The 17133-nt window shown below is 55.6% G+C and overlaps 1 protein-coding gene across 10 annotated transcripts in view; it reads right to left on the minus strand.

The window, feature by feature from the left end:
• Positions 1 to 17133, minus strand: part of SHANK3 (SH3 and multiple ankyrin repeat domains 3) — a 401813-nt gene that overhangs the window by 10130 nt on the left and 374550 nt on the right. Inside the window, exon 23 of one of the 10 annotated variants that reach the window (XM_075081831.1) lies at positions 15655 to 15708. The exons of 6 other annotated variants lie outside the window; for them this stretch is intronic. In XM_075081831.1, coding sequence (XP_074937932.1) covers positions 15681 to 15708 — 28 coding nt within the window. In that variant the 3' untranslated portion in view covers positions 15655 to 15680. Of the gene's footprint in view, positions 1 to 15654; positions 15709 to 16279; positions 17132 to 17133 lie in introns of those variants that run through there. 3 more of the 10 variants (XM_075081829.1, XM_075081830.1, XM_075081834.1) reach the window with 3 other exon arrangements.

Raw genomic sequence — 17133 nt, forward strand, 5'->3', positions numbered from 1 at the left:
TGTGTTTTGCCAGAGGAATACACACTGACAGAGATGTGTACCAGCCTGCTGCAGCCAGGCTGAGGCTGAGTGCTGCTAGTTTTAGGAGGCTGCTATTGAGGACTTCAGCTTTGCCAGGTTTCATGAGCACTACAGCATTGTCCACTTCTCCTTTAGGCAACAGCAAGTCAGCGTAACTGGGGAGCTTAATAAGAAATGCTTCGCCTTCCATTTCTGGTGGTGCTCCAGCTGGGCGCTGGAAGAGCAGCAGCCCAGAGATGGTGGGATTGCTGGTGGCCACAGGTTTCTCTGTGAGTCGGGAGGTGGCAGCTCTAATCACTGTTACAAGGCTGCCTTCAAGCTTGTCTCCTCTGAACACGTGGAATCCAGGTTGCGGCAGCTCGCCGCCCCATCCTGCAGAGCTCAGCGGCGGCAGTCTGTCAGCACCAGCAGTAGCCATAGATCGGGTGCCTCGATTGCTTCTTCAGTGTAGCCGGCACAAGTCGTCTTTTGAGATGCAGAAGACAAGGCCTGATTCGCAGACCACAGCATGTGCGTGGAACTGACTGGAATCAGCAAAGAGGGAGAGCAGGCCTCGTGGGAAGCAGTCCCACAAGAAAAAACCCACCAGCTTGATAAGAAAGGAGGTTCTAACCAAAGGAAGGATTATGCATTTGTAGGACAGCTAATTAAGCCTTCTGAGACTACTTTTACTGAAGGCATTAAAAAGCAGATTTTTTGAATGAGTCACTAATGGATGAGGATTCTTCCTTTGAACTCGATCTCAGTCCAAATTTCTTCAGGAGCAACAAAGGCAAGGACAGATTCAGCAGCAGAGGTAACGCACTTCTCATCACTCCACAGAGGAATGCTTCGCTTTTGCTCAGCCAGTCTTTCGTGTTGCTGCTTTTGGCTTCCAGGTATTTTCATACCGGCCTTCAAAACCGTCGCCATTGCTTTTCATTAGCACTGCACGAAGGACTCGCCTCCCGTGACGAACAACCTTGACGAGCGAGACACGAGCTGCTCTGGTGATTCTCTATCAGTGCTCGGTGCACCCAAAGGCTATGATGTCGAGCTCGGCGCTGCCTGTGACCATGGCCAGGCTGTGCTTTAGGGCCAGGGTGGGAGACTAACCCTCTCACTCTTTGTCTGAAATGCAGACGGGCACACTGAGGCTTCCTGCCTAGGGTGGTGCGTGCCCAGGTGACACGGCACCTCTACAGTTCCCATTTCGAAAGGATTTTGTCTTTCGGAATTGTGTCATGAGAACAGTCCCTGAAAGGGGGGGACGAAGGCGAGGAGTACAGGAAGGACGGGAAGTCTCTCTGGGTAGCCCCCAAAACAAAATACAAAGCGCTTGGGCTACATGTCACCAAACAAACAGCCAAACAGGACATAAACTCACTGGCATGAGCTGGAGGCTCTCACAAGCTGCTTTGCAAGTGAGGACGGTGTCGGGGAAAGCGGCACTTCCCACCCGCTGCCTGCGCCCCAGCTCCTGCTGACGACTCCGTCTGCGTGAGTTTTCTTTTGGCGGCTGGCAGGAGGACGGGTACGGGCCTGCTTCACAAGCTGGAAGGAGATACGCTTCTTCACAGAACCTTGAGGCAGTCCCTTGTCACGAAGGAGCCAGGAAAGCCCTTCTCTCCCCAGCGCCGGCTGCTGTGGCCGGGCAGCGAGGCCCCGGCGCGAGGCAGCGCTGCAGCCACCCCGCGCCACCAGCACGCGCGGCACCGGCGGCCGACAGGGCCGCGTTACTGCGAGATTGATGAGCCGCCCTCAGGGACCGTTTGCCAGCCCGCTGCTCTTCCTTAACTACTGCATTTCAGCAAGAAATTTGTGCCTGACTCTCAGCAAAAGAATCCAAAGAGAGGATAAGCTTGTCCCCATAAAGAAAGCCCACAGGGAAAAGGGTGCCCAACAGTGCGTGAGGCTTATCTGAAGAACTACTGAGAACAAGGGTTTTTTACTGAAGGCGATCTGATTTCCTGCCATCATTTTTCTTGGGACTCTACTAGTGCAGCCAGCACTTTCATTAGGGAAGACAAATCTGGCACTTACAAATTCTCCTCTTTCACAGTGCACAATGGGATGCTGAGAAGGAACACCTGCAAAACCGATACAACCGAGTGGGTTAATTGCACCCAAAGTACCGCCCCTCCTGAAGGCAATGCAGTAACTCCACCAGCATCCGGAGGGCCTGACGATGCTGAAGAAGCACCTGAAGAGTTCCTTTTCAGATGAACACAAGGATGAGCGAACCAGGAGAGAATGGTTAAATTTTGCAACTCTAAGGGCTGCTACACTTCTGTATGGAGTCTCCTGAGCAGAAATAAATGCAGAAGCTATGGCCAATGCTTATGCATGAAATCCTACAAACTCGGCGGCTTGATCCTATGGGTCAGGGTCTGCAAAGATCGCTTACCTCAGGCACAGCTCTCGTGTTCTTGGCACACGTCGGACTTACAATGCACAGACAGCTCAGCAGTGTTGAACGTGCGCTACTGGTCTAATGTTTCCCGAAAGAGCTCTCACAGGGGTCAGAGACTTTATGAAGGGGCACAGCAACTGCACTGTGCAAGAGCAATAAAGCTGATGTTTTCCAAAAGCAACTGAGGTACTACACAAGCACAGTATAATCAACTTGTACCTCCACGCGTGAAACAGCTCCGCGGCGACGGCGGCGCAGCAGTTCAGACCAGTGTGCCACCTGCCTGGGAATCTCGGGTAAACTTCTCGGATCTTCGCATTCTGCCCCTATGACCTTTCCATTGGAAAGGTATGTATTTTGGGGAGAACCCAGAAGTAGGTGATGTCTGTACCCCTTTTCTGAGAAGGATGGCTCCTTCGGACCGGACTGCAGGTCTGTTCCCTTCAGGAAGGTGGCCAGTAAGAGTGCCAAAAGAGATCAAGAGGCTAACCTGTTAATCTGGTTTTTTGGAAAACAGCCCGTACGGCACCAGGCTGGACAGCCTTCCAGACACCCTGTCGGGTGGTGGGTAAGACGAGCCATGAGGCACTTGGGAGAAGGAGGCTAACAGGGGTATCTGCAGGGGCTTCACCTGGAGCTGGCTCTCCAGCAAAGCTGGACCTCGCCAGTGCCAGGGCTCAGCTCCCTCGGCCATCAACAGAGGAAGCTCAGCATCCAGAATTCAATCCCTCTTCTTTTCCTTCCTACTGCGTTGTTATGGCAACCAACATGCTTAGTCTAAGCTTAATATTTGGCAAGTGATAGCCCACTCTTGATGCCTGTCTTGGCTTGCAGCCACTGCCCAGGTGCTCAGCAAAGCAGTCGCCGTAACACCACAGGAGGGGGACCCAGGGAACGACCGGCTGCCCAGCCTCACACCAATCCCCGGGAAGATAATGGAGCAAATCATCCTGGAAACCATTTCCAAACACTGCGGACAAGAAGTGGCTGGGAGAAGACAGCATGGCGTTACGAAGGGGACGTCATGCCTGACCCACCTGGCAGCCTTCTATGACCAAATGACTAGGTTGGCGGGTGAGGGGTGAGCAATGGCTTTTGTTTATCTTGACTTCGGAAGGCTTTCAGAAGTGTCCCCCATGACATCCTCACTGACAAACTGGTGAAGCATGCACAGGACAAGTGGAAGGTTGATTGGGACCTGGCTGAACTGCTGTGGCCGGCAGCACGAAGTCAGCCGGAGGCTGGCGACTTGCGGTGTACACAACTCCCCAGGTTGGTATTGGGGCCAATACCTCGTCATGCCTTCATTAATTAGCTGGACGATGGGGCAGAGAGTGTCGTCAGCAAGTGTGCAGGTGACACAACGTGGAGGAGCGGCCGATCACCAAGCGGGTGTGCTGCCCCTCAGAGCGTCCCCGACTGACTGGAGGAACCAGCCAAGAGCATCTCATTGAGTTCAGCGAAGGGAAACGCAAAGTCCTGCACCTGAGAAGGTGGGACCAACCCCACCCACCGGTATGTGGTGGGGGCTGACCACCTGTAAAGCAGCTTTTCAGAGACGGAGCTGCGGGTCCAAGACACCAAGTTGAACGTGAGCCGGCAACGTGCCCCTGCAGTAAAAAGGCTGTCAGTGTCCTGGCCTGCATTAGGGACAGCGCTGCCAGGTTAAGGGAGGTGATCCTTCCTCTCTGCCCAGCACTGATGAGCACACCTGGAGTACTCTGCCCAGTACTGGGCTCCCCAGTACAAGAGAAACAGGGACTTACTGGAGAGAGTCCAGTGAAGGGTCACAAAGATGATTAAGGTGTTGCAGCATCTGCCACACGAGCAGAGACTGAGAGAGCTGGGACTGTTCAGCCTGGAGAAGAGAAGATTCAAGGGCACCTCATCAGCGTGTATAAATACCTGATGGGGGAGCACAGAAGATGAAGCCAGACTCTTCTCAGCGGTGCCCATGACAGGACAAGAGGCAATGGGCACAGACTGAATCAGGAAATTCCATCTGAACGTAGGAAATCCCTTGTTCACTGTGAGGGTGACCGAGCGCTGGCACAGGTTGCCCAGAGAGGTGGTGGAGTCCCCACCCATGGAGGTATTCAAAGCCTGACTGGACAATGTCCTGGGCATGCCGGTCTAGGTGGCCCTGCTTGATCAGGGGGGAAGACCAGATGAACTCCTGAGGTCCTTCCAACCTCAACCATTCTGTGAGTCTGTGAATTCAGACTGTGGGGGATCAGCACAGACCTGCCAGCAGCCAAGGCAAGCAAGCAGTGATTTGCGTAAGCCCATTATGACGGGTCATTCCTTTTAGCTGGAGCTGCCCAGTGGCTGAGCTTTATGCAGAGGATGCTTGAGCTGATAGAGCTTCCTGTGGACCTTCCTCCAGACCTTTCAGCAAATGCCCTCAACCTTCTCTGGCGCGCGTGCAGCAAGCAAACAGCAACATGTTCCTGCAGCACCACCAATGCCCGGCTTTCCCTGCCAGCTCCCACCATTTCAGTATCAGCTTTCCCTCCTCACTGCCTATGGTGCAGAGAACACTGGAGGCATCAGGAACATCGCCAGCATCAGATGGCCACAGTTCACGGGGCTGCGCTCTCTGGCTGCAGAATTTAGCTTTTGCCCTCAGCTGCCCATCTCTTTACATTTATTAACACTGAACTTTCTCTGCTATCATGCAGGTCACTCATTTAGCTTGGCTAATTTCCCTCTAGCTCTTCACTATCTCTCCGAGTTCAACGTCACCTGAAACGTCATGTTTTCTGAAAATCATGAATTCTCATTAATCATGGTGGTTTTCATACAACTAAGAAATCTGTTAAATGAAATGGGACCCTACTACAAAATGCCCAACTGTTGGCTATTAACCTTTTCCACCATGAGAACTGACAAGCTACTTCTACTCTTCACTGCTGGTATTTTTAATCTGTAAAACACATCCAGACCAAAGTCTTACTTCTTGCTCTGAAAGAACTCCTCAGTATTACCAGTCCCTCTCCTGTGCCTCTGATGCCCAGCTCCTGAACCACAGTCTGGAACAAGGACAGCTCTCTCTGCTCCTGGGACGGGGCAGCTGGCAGGAGAGCACAAGCTTGCCTGCCCAAGAGTGGCCTTCCTGAGGCGCATCGAGTGTGGAACAAACACGGCTCCCTCGAGCCACGCGTCCTCAGAGCCAGAGCACGCTGCGGTCAGCTCAAGTCTCACCGCGGCGTCTAACCGCTCATAAGACAACAAACCACGAACAATGCGCTTGCAGCTTTCTGTCTGGCAAGGGGAAGGCAAAGCATCCCTCAGGCATCGCTGGAGGTGCTCAGCCACCATGCAGGCAGCACACCAAGACTTCAGTCCCCAGGTGAGGGCAGACGTGCCAACACCGATGAAGTGGAAGATAACAGTGAAACAGTCTACAGCAGACAAACCTCCCTGCCTGAAGGCATGGGTACCGCTGGCACGCCTCTGCACGGGGGGCTAGGTACAGCCAGGGTCACCAGCATCCACGTCACACCGCGCTACGACGCAAACCTTTTCTTTTTGCAGAAAAAGGAGGGGAGAGATTTTAGTTTCTACATCTAAGAAGTGAAGTTCTAGATTTCCTCAGTCTGCTGGGGATCTGCCTTCCTTCTGCTTATTTCAAGAGCAGACAAGGGAAGAAGTCCTAGAACTAGCACAGACTCAGCATCTTCCCTGACACTGGGGATGGGAAAGAGATGGGAAAGCTGATTCCTACAGCTTAAGCAGCAAGTGGTGAACACGTAGCAACCAAGGGTGTGAATCAGGCCAGCTCTACGCTGCTATTCGGACATTTAGCAAGAGACCCTCATTTAACAATGCAAGTTTTTAATAGACCCTAATGCCAGATCATGTAGGACCAGCAAAGTTTGTAGATCACACTTGGGTCCTGCAGTGACGTGGCCAGAAGCCCCATGAGTTCACGAGCTACAGAGCAGCTGTAGACAACCACTTTTAAAAAACAGAGTAACATCTGAAGTGAAGCCGTGGCTTCCTACACGCCGCAACACGAGGCGGAAACTCCTGAACTGCTGCTGGGCTGAGCTGCTACGGCTGGACCGCACCGGCCGTGCCAGGCCGGTGTTCTGGCTGGGGTGGGTGCTGGAAGCAGCCGGGTGCGTTACAGTCGGCCGTCAGGAGAGCCACGACCCACCACAGCAGATCCCAGCAGCACAGGTCGAACCCTGGACTGGCACAGCCGGCTCAGCTGGCCTGGCACGCTGCAGGCGATGATCAGGAAGGGACGTGTCCGTGGTCAGGGAACACCATCACGCACAGAAAACACCAGCTGTGAAACACACAGTCTGGCGGGGACAGGAAAATGGATAAATCTGTGGAAGCCAAAGGCAAGCAGACATGAATGGTAAATAAGGCAGAGGTGTTAGGCTGGAGGATGATGCGGACCCGACTGATGCAACAGGGGAAGACCCGTCCGTTCCAGCTCTGGATGCCTTCAAAGCACAGCGGTCAGCTCTGGGTGCACTTCTGGGAAATGCCTGAAGAGAGGAACAGTGGGGCCTGAAGCTCTTCCCACCTGAGCAGCATGTCAGACGGACCTGGAGGAAGCTGCGCTAGGTTTAACGAATGATTTTCTGGATTCTTGTCTAATGACTTTAAGCAGAGTATGAAAATCCACTCCAGAAAGCCATGGGAGTTGTCACCATTTTATGTCATTATGGGAGGACAAGGCTGAAGATCTAAGCAATGGGATGGCATCAGTGATGAACCCGTTTCTTCTACTACTATTCATTTACCACCTCGTAACAACTAACAGTTTTTCTCTTCTTCACTCTATATAAATTCCCCTGGGTGTGAACAGGGCCCCTGCAGGTGTGGCGCTGATGGAAAAAGAGCCAAGAACTTGTGACTTTTCCTTGAGCTGACACGGGGAAGCAGTGCGGGGGGACGACAAGATGGGGAACCCTGGCTGGCGCCTGGAAACTGGAAGGACGAAGCCGCTGCTCTGAGGCTCTGGGTTTTGTTGCAGCGCAAGGTGCAACCGAAGACCAAGTCCTGAACTGGCACGATGCTGAAAGGATGGCATTCACCTACGAACTGTCCCCTGCCCCGGTCCTTCTATGAACGCAGTGCCTTTCTTACGGAGAGGTCCTGCATCAGCCTGTCATGGCCAGATGAGCGCAAATTCCACTTTTGCTGAGTTTGTTTATTTTTTTTTGCTCTCCCAAACTGTGTATAAGACATTATCCTAACAAAATATAGAGGATGGATTTGGGAAAAAGCCAGCCATAAAAACCCTGGTGGTATATTCCCTTTTGTGGCTTCTCAATGTAATGCCTCCTTCCTGTTTCAAAACTGCCTCTTTCTCCTCTCCCTTCGTAATTTCCCTCTCCTCTCTGATCACACTTCTGCAGCCAGAACAGCAGCCGTTCTTGCTGTTCCCTGTTACAGCATTTTCCCCTGACCTCAGAAGACTAACTGACCTTCCTAGCTCACCACACAGTCCTACAAACTTCAGCAGGACCTGGCTTTAGCGTCAGAACAGCCTGTCCTCTCTTCTCCTGAGCTCCTGGCTCCAGTCACAGGCGTCTGACCTGGAGCAGAGTGCCTCTGTGCTCAGCAGCCTCTGCTCAGAAGGTGAGGAGATGGTGAAAGCAGCTGGCAGAGCTGTGGCATTTGATGCCCAGTTGTCATCTAATGGGCCTCTAGTAGCACCTAAGGGCTTAGAAGTGAGGTCCTAGTCCAAAAAGTGCCCAGACAAGAACTCGGGACCATTCCTATTTCTTGTTCCTTGCTGGTCTCAGGTGAACTGGGGGAGGCACGTTTGTGTCTGACTTTCCATTCCCAGTTCGCAGCACCGAGCTCCGAAAGCCAAGACGGAGCATCCCTTCTCCCATCATCCCCGACGGTGGGCACCGCGCGGGCCACGTGAAGCCCTGGGGACACCCCGCTGCATGCCCCGCAACGCAGCTCCACGCAGCTTGCACGGTGCTTGCTGCGAGCGCTACGGGCAGGAACAGAGCACCGTGTGCTGCCTGAGCAACCCTGGGCTTGCCTCTTGCTGCGCTGGAGCCCCGGGACAGTCCCCTGAGCCTCGGGCAGCGCACCGTGGCAGGCCGCACACGGAGGGGTCAATCGAGCTATTTCATGGCTCTCCTTCAGACACAGATCGCCTTGTGAATCTCATCAACAACTAAAACCTGAGCCTGGCTTACAGGCTCTGCTTTCTGCCCGGTACCAGCACCGGGCTGGGCGTGGGGCCGAGCACCCCCTCGCCATGGCCCCTGCAGGGCAGCGCTGCCCGAGCCCGAGCTCTGCCGTGCGTGGAGGAAAGCAGGGCTGAAGTTTCACATTTTAGGTGACAAATTTTGTTGCAGGGAAAAATGACCACAGTCTGCAGTGAATGCCTGACCCTTTGTGCTGCTAATGAGGGGGGACATTGGCCCATCAGCGTTTTAACTGTGATGACACATAGGGTTAATCTACAGGGTCAGATGACCGCTAATTGCGTACACAGGGCTAACCCCAAGCCTCCAGCCAGCAGCAAGCACTCCTGCATCTGAACTGATGGTGCCTCAGATCTGTTGCAGAACTGAGCCTCCTTCCTCAATGCCCTGGCTTTACAGAACCCCTCCCTTCTAGGGAATTAAATGCAAAAACCTGAGCTAAGAAAATGTTAAAGGTGCTCAGCTAAGCAGGCACCTGTAAAAGCCAGCATGGATTGCATATCTAGCTTCATCGCCGAGCCTTCTGGACCAAGACAGCGGCTAACCCTAACCCTAACCTCCTCAGGCAGTGAATGGGGGCAATGCCGCTGGCGACGGGCCCTGGGCAGAGGCAGTGCCCGCCATTCCCCTCTCCTGCTCGTGCTTATACAGCCCGCTTGCACGCCAAACACAGCTCCTGGCAAGGGCCCCCTCCACCGCTGGGCAGTGCAGGCGGGTGCGGGGAGCCGTGAGGAGTGTGGGGGGCATGCGGCCCGCTGCAGCACCCCGAGCACGGGCACAGGGCTGCAGCCTGCAGGGAAGCACCAGCCAAGGCTCTGGTGCATTCGCGCTCGCCCCACCGGGGCTGAGGCAGAGCCCGTCTGCAGCCTCGGGCCCCTCGTCAGGGCTGTGCTCAGGACTCGCGGGGCCGGACGGGGCGGCTGCAGCTCACGCTCGGAGTCGGGCAGGGATGCTGGGTGCGGGCAAAACAATGTCCAAAGCTTTCACACAAACAGGGCTATGCAACAGAGAGGAAACATCAGCTGACAATCACGGTCTGTCAGATGGTGCTGGATGGGAGCAGGCACTACCACTGTCTGAAATGCCGGCTCAGCGCAACGGGGACAAGCCGGCTCCCATTCAGCACAGCCAGCCATCATCCCCAAACACTTTCTGACCAGCTGGTGCTGCCACTGGGGCTGCTGGGCAGCGTCCTAATGACGTGGGGGCAGAAGACAGGCTGAGCAGACTGAATTCGCCCCGTCCTGCGCCAGGCAGCACAAAGCTAGGGATGAGCCAAGTGCCCGCAGTGCTAACACGGGAGGCAGGTCTCCCCTGGGTGCTCCTGTACACTCAGACGCTCTCCGACACCAGCAACAGGACTGAATGCATGAAGACATGGGCATATGCAATGACATGAGGACCCTCCCACTGCTGACCACAGGCAAACGGAGGAAGATTTGCTGTGCAGAACCTGAGGCACGAATCTCTCTGCCCAGCTCTAGCCAGAGCAGTGCTCCGCCTCTGGCCAGACCTAGGGGCTCTACAACCTTTTGCTCCACCAGAAGGACCGAAGTCGGCCAGACGGCTTCTGAGTCTCCCACACCTCTGCTTAAACCAGCCGTGTGTTACAGCCTGGGACCGGAGCAGAGCTGATCCCTGGGGAAGGCATCCGCGTGGCTGTCTGGAAAGCGGTAGGGCAGCCACTGCCAGCCCCGCGGTGGTGCCGGGCATCTGGCAAGAGGAGTTTCCTAGCGCTGCCGTTCTGCTCTCCCGGGACTGGCCCTGTCCAGCTGGGCACCGGGAAGGGGATGCAGACTCGGAAATTCAGCACTTGGCAGAAAATGACAAGTAAAATCAAACATGAGACTGCCCCGAGCTCTGTGTAGGCTCTGGGGTTGCGTTCACACGTGGCAGCAACACAGATGTAGGTAGCTAGTTTCATACACACTATGGGTAAAAAAAACAGGACAGACAGACAAACACGGGAGAAGCACAACCAAGACCGCACCGCTGGCCATGCACACTGGGGAAATTCACCTGGTAGGACCCGGACCAGGGGCATGTGCCACAGCTCAAACCCACCAGTGCCCACCCAGGCCTGCAGGTCACCTTCTGGTGAGGGAGAGGGATGATCCTGCCACTCAGCCCAAGTGACCTGGTGCAGGCAGGAATAGCCTCTCCAGGGTCTCACTGCCTGCTCCAGCCTGTTGAATGCCCTCAGCTCGTCAGCCACGGGCTGGCAAAGGGATTCCAGCAGCTCTGGTAGCAACTGCGACCTGCTGGGGACATGGCCAGGGAGCGCTGCAGCAGACACGGAGACCTGCTGGGGCCATGGGCCAAGGAGTTCTGCCAGCAGGGACCCCTCCAGCGGCAGTCATTAAGCAGTTTGGGAGAAGGTTGGGGCCCAGTTTTCTGTACCCTGATTTCCCTACAGCTGTCTCAGGTAACCACTTACCCCTGGTTTAAGCCTGTGCCAACAGTGACCTCCCCGGGGACACCGTAAGTCACCTGCTGTGGGTCACCAGGCTGGAGCTCCTGCTGCTCTGGGGTGCCTGTGGAAGGCAGCACTGCCCTGCTCGTCTCTTCCAGGCCCCCCTCCCTGCTGGTCAGCAGAACCCCAGCCTGGGATGGCTGTATGATCTCAGGGTAGCAAGAAAGTAAGATGCTGCCCCCTCTGTCTCATGGGGCTTTTGCTCCAGAAGGTGACCTAGGGACCCCCAACGCCTGGGAAGTCATGAACCTGCAGGGAAGGGGGAGCCTTGTGCATCAATTGCATGGGGGGAGCTGCTGGGGCTCAGAAAGTTGCCCCCCGAGGCAGCAGCCGGCTCAGCCCCACCTTGCTGGGGTCCCTCCCCACGGGGCTGAGTTGCGCCAAGGGGGCCCTGCCCCTGCACAGCCCTTGCTGGGTGTCCCCCGGGGCAGCCGAGACGCGGGCGCGCGGCCTCGTCTGGGCCACGGTACGAATCCCCTGGAAGCCCAAGGGAATTTCCTCAGTCGCCACCTACGAGCAGCAGCACACGACATCACAGCACAGGGACACGGACATGCTACCGGGGCACACCAGGGCAGGAGGGGGACACTCACATGCCAGAGCAAGCGCCGCTGCCCGCTCTCGGCCAGCCGGGACGGCAGGAGAGCGGGGAGCGGGACCGGCACGGCCGCGGGGAGACGAGGTGAGTTTGCTATGGGATGAGAACATGCTCACTTACACAACTCGCCCACCCTCCGGAGGCCAGAGGCGGTTCTAGACAGAGCAGCGCGGACATGCAGATGGAGAGCAGGAAAAGAGGCAATGAGAGAGAATGTTAGCTCCGGTCCGGGGCAGCAACAAGACGGAGAAGAGCGAACGGACTTCATCACGCGGCCCGAGGCCGGCACGGGGCCGAGGCCGAGCGGCACCGCAGGAGCCCGGCCACGCTGCGAGGCCCGGGCGCCTCGGGGGGGCGTCCTGCGCCGTGCAGGCCTGGGGGCTCCGGCGGTGGCGTGCACGGCACAGCAGTGCCCCGTGCTGGGGACGGGGCAGGACCTGCAGCGCCGGGAGCGCTGGGCAGAAAGGCTTCGCCGTCTGGGACGGGGCCATCCTGGGGGCAGCGAGGGGACCCAGGAAATGGCCGACACGGGGGCTTTTGGGGCCAGTGAAGGTCGGGACGTTCCACAGCGGCTGAGGTTACGTCCGTCTGTTTACTATCGGAAATGGGACATTCATAATTGCATGGATTCGACAGCCAAAGCCTGAAGGATTCGACAGTGCTATTTGTAACAGCTGGGAAGAGAGGGAGGAGGGGAAGAGACGGGGAAGGGACAGGACAGGGATTGGGGAAGGGCAGAAGAGGGAGGGGAAGGAAACAACATATGCATGAGAAAAAATGCCCCACAGCAAGAACAAGAAAGAGCGGCAAATACAGTTCAACATCTTTTCTGACTTTACCCAATAGCTGTGTTAAGTGTTTTGTTTTCATGATTGTGAGAATAACAGCTACAGCTAAAGGTCAATGGAACATTGTTAGGGCCTTGCAAGTGAGGTAGCGTTCCCCAGAGGGGATAATCACGGTTCCTCTGGTACGGAAGTTTGCTTGAATCCCTTGCTGAGGTCTGTGCTGTGCCAAAGGACTTTCCCCGGGCTGGCAGGGGAAAATTCAGCATTTGCTCTCCAGTGAGCAGGAGGGACACGTCGCAGCTCCTCGCAGGGGCAAGAGAGATCTTGCACCCGCTGCCTGGGTGCTGGGCTTTCTAAACCTTCTGCTTGAGCACTGCAAAATCCCTCAACCACAGCTCTCGGGAGGGAGCGAGAGGCCTCACCTAAATGACACGGCCCCTCCTCTGAGCAGTGACTCCTGCTCTCCTGCTCTGCAGTGCTGTTATCGGGCTGTCAGCAGTGGTTCGGTTTGGCACAGTGGCTGCAAACATCGGATGGGCACTGCTTTCATTCAGACTTTTTTTTTCCTTTTCTGCAGGTGACGTGGCTGCACACAGAATGGAAAGCAATGGCCAGGGGCCGTGCAGAGAGCACGGCTGCCTCAGTCGGGAGCTGTACTGCTCCCGGCAGCGCTTGCTCAGCCAAACAGCAGACTGCAGCTGGAAAGCACTGCTGGGTACCTGCTGCGGGTCACTAAGCGCAGGGTCAAGCGAAGCCTGCGCTGTTTCAGCTAGAGGCTCCAGCCCAGTGCCGCGCAGCTCGCAGAGGAGACATTTGGGCAGCGCCGGGGCAGGATGGCCAGCCAAGAGGGACGGGTGGTTATCCCCTGGGGAACGCCAGGCACCTCCAGGGACGGGGTCCTGGCTGTGTCATGATGACAAACCTGCTACGCTCGAGGAGTGACGTAGAAGAGCAAGAGGACTCCTAATGCACTTTGAACGCTCTCCCTCTCATGCTTCTCCATACAAGAGGGACTCGGCCTCCAGCTATGGTTTTTCTTGGGCAATTTTGCAGACGGTGCTGTAACTGGACTGTGAGTCTTTCAGCCACAAGCTCTCACCACCTGTGCTCCATCGTGGAACAGGGAGAACTGGGAGCAAACCCTGGTGTCAGTAAACATTCACAACAGCGAGGTTCTGGCAGGATCAGGTGTTACGGACATAAGAGCTGGTTACGCTTTAACTAAACATTCCACCTTTCATTGCAGCAACCCTCCTCTGATCTCTGCTTGGTAGGAGAAGGAAATTTAGGGCTAGTATCCATAGGAGACTTTGTCTCCTCCTGCGCTGCCCATGGGACTCTCTAAGCCAAGCTCTTCCTAAGCTCTCTCTGGAGAGTGTGCGCAACCACGGCAGATGGTGGGCAGAACTGCTCCAAGGTAGCAGGCAGGCCTCTTTCCATGCCCTTGCTTTGCCTCCTGGTTGTTGACAAAAGAACTGCAATTTGAACGGGTCCCTTCATATTTCTCCACACAAGAGGAAAAGCCCCTTTTCCATGACTTCTACTCCACTAAAGCCCTGCAAGAAACAGCCCTTACAGCTCTTCTCCTGTGCCAGGGTGATAAAAGAGCATTGTGAGAGCTTCCTGGAGCTAGGCTCCGCAACGAGTGAACCCTTCAGGCTTTAGCTCTTCCCTCTTTTGGGCCACTTTGGCACTGACACAGACTTGTGGGACCCAGAGCTCTTCTCACTGAGGTCTAGACACCCCCTCACTGCTCTTCCCAAGTCTCGCTTTGGACCAGCAAGAGGCAGAGTCACAGTTTGCTCTTCTACTCACTCGGAGGGATGAGTGGATGAGCTGTGATTAGTAGATGTTAGTGACCAGATGAGGCGAAGCCAGCTGTGCTTGCTGTGACATGGATACATGCTGAGTCTTGCTACCCACAATGCCCCTGTCTCCTTGTAGGCAATGCACGTCAATGTCAAAAACAGACACCCCCCCCCCCCCGGCCGCCAGTGGCGGGAAGCACCGAGCTGGTGACCCCTCGGTGCGTCACCTCGGAGCGAGGGGAGCACCTCCCTGTGGAAGGTGCGCTCTCACTTACTACATTTTCACAGCACCCTCTAGAAACTCTTGCCGTGTTTTCCAAATACCCAACCTCCGTCAGCTTATCTCTAAACAGTCTGTGCTCTCCCACTCCCTCGCTGCCTGCAGAGCTGTGTCTACGTGGAAAAGCCGCAGAGGTGGACCAGGCTCAGGAGTGCCCTGTCCTCTCAGCCTGACATCCTGCGGTGAACGCTGGGAAAGTGCCATGGCAACCAGGAGGGAAGAGCATCCTCCAGCACAGCGCTCTGAGCTGCCAGCAGAGCATGCAGCGAGCCCCCCTGTGCCTGGGAGCCCCCGCTGCAGTGCCAGCGGTCCCGCTGCAGTACGCCTCCACGAGCAGAAGCCTCCTCCCACGGGAAGGGGAGTCCATGGAGTGAAGGATGCATTTCTACAGTTACCTACAGAGATGCATTAAGCATCTTTAAGTCCAGCTTCTGCAGGAAAGCAGCTGGAGACCTGCCACGCCTCTGTCACAGGACTGCAGGTTTGCCCTCCTCTTTGGTGGCTGCACCGGACACGTGAGGGACAGTGGGGCGCTCGGGGGAGCTTGGGGGCTTGCAGGTCAGCGTGCTGCTGCGAGCACCAGCCAGGACCCGTGTCTCATAGATGCCGCAGGCTTTGTGGCTGTTCCAGGCAGGGCTGCGGGGATGCCCTGCTTGGCGTCGGCAAAGGAGGCTGCTGTCGCCTGCCGAGGGGCTTCAGCCTCCTGGCACCCCAAGGCCAGGGGCTCCTGCCGGCACCCTGCCCAGGGCTCTGCCGCTCAGCTGGAAGGCCACCTCCTCTCCAAACCTCAATGCAGAACAAATAACTTCCCATATGCCCTAAACTCCCTCTAGGGAAGGCGCTGAGAAGCGCAGATCTCAGCTGGCCTCATCAGTGCCAATCTCCAGCTTTTCATCAGCTCTCCATGGACAATTCCCTTGACTGTGGAAGGAAAGCTCAGCTCTGCTTTGTGCATGAGTTTAGACACCATGAAGAGACAAAAAGCCTACAAGGAAACAGGGGGTTGTATCTGCAGCGGCTGAAAGCTTGCACCAGAAATGTTACACCATTTAACTGAAACAGAATTAATTGATGAGTTTATATAGAAAGAGGTAGCTTTACCCTAGGAGCTAAATGCCTAAAGGGCTTATTTTTCTTCTCTCTCTCTTTCAGATCTGTAGAAATACAAAGCAGTTGTGGGTTTCCAGAACAGCACCTGAAAAACTCAGTTTTGCATCTAAAATTCTGCTTCACATGATACATTTGGCATGTTTGGCCGTTGCTTAAAGATAAACAAACAAGCAAACAAACAAACAAAACCCTTTGCAAAGCACCCTCTAACCCAGGTTCTTGGCTGCATTAGCTGGAGCCCCAAACCGGAACCGTGTTGACACTTCAGATGCTTCTGGCTTGAGTCAACATGAGCTCACATTTAGCTTTAAGGGCTGGCCGATCAACATCACGCCAACCCCGTCAGCAGAGGTGGGAGGTTGAGGTCTGAGTGTGACTATGCACAATGAGGAATGACACAAGCCTGATGAGGCTGGATGGCCACGGCCAGTCACAGGACACGGGGACACTGCACAAGAATGCCATCTCAACACAGGGTTTAACGCTGCACATTTAACGCGTGAGTCACCCTGAAGCGCATGAGTTCAGCCCCTGGTACTAAGGCAGTTCTTCAGCTGGCATGTGCATCGCTAGCTCTGACTCACTGGATCACTAATCAGAAACGTACACCTCTCATTAGTCAGCGTCAGCTTTATTGTGGTAATGGATGTCACACAATGAATCCATTTCAGCGTTCAGCGGCAGCTCTGAGCTGCGGGGTCCTCGCACTGCTCCTGCTCAGTGGCACGACTGCTCGGCATCTGCTGCTGCATGAGCTCTGTCCGGGGGCACCTGGGAAGTTCAAGTCAGAGAGACGCCAAGACGCCTGGTCACCCTCCTGCAGCCCAGCTTAGCAAAGGCTACTGCGTGTTGGGACACCGGATCTTCAAGGATCCCGTCATGTTAAACATGAAGATAGCTGCTGCCGGCCTCATGTCAGCCGTCGGGGACATGCTATGTCAAAGTAACGGTCAGGACAGCTCCCAGCGGAGCAAAGTTCCTCTGTCCCCAACTCGCGGGTCATCGCTTATTCCCACGGGACAGCATGAATGGAAGCTGTCGGTCTGCTCTGCTGTCACTGTCACCGCCGAACTACGGCGTCTCGGTGAGGACCGTGCGGAAGGCAAGCGGGCACACCACCGCTTCAGGAGCGGAGCCGTCCTCTGACAGCACGCAGTGCACGGGCACAGCGGAGCTTCCCTCGCCACGCTCGGCCCTGGCCGGTCACGCGGGGCCCCAGGAGCGGGGAGGGTGGAATAAATAGCGTCTCTATCGAGTGCCTTAACTCTGACCTTATGTTCTCATTCTCAGTATTTCTTGGCCTCTTTCTCAGTCCCTCTTGTCAAATGTCCTCCTGCGGAAGACCGTCTTGGAAGGAGATACAGCCAGGGTTAGAGTTATGGAGAAAGCAGTTTGTGTCTTCTGTTCCCGGGGTCCCCAGCCAGGACCCTCACAGACCTCTGCAAGAGAAATGCACCAGGGCCTGCTCT

The sequence above is a fragment of the Phalacrocorax aristotelis genome, chromosome 1, assembly GCF_949628215.1.
Source record: "Phalacrocorax aristotelis chromosome 1, bGulAri2.1, whole genome shotgun sequence".
NCBI lineage: Eukaryota > Metazoa > Chordata > Aves > Suliformes > Phalacrocoracidae > Phalacrocorax > Phalacrocorax aristotelis.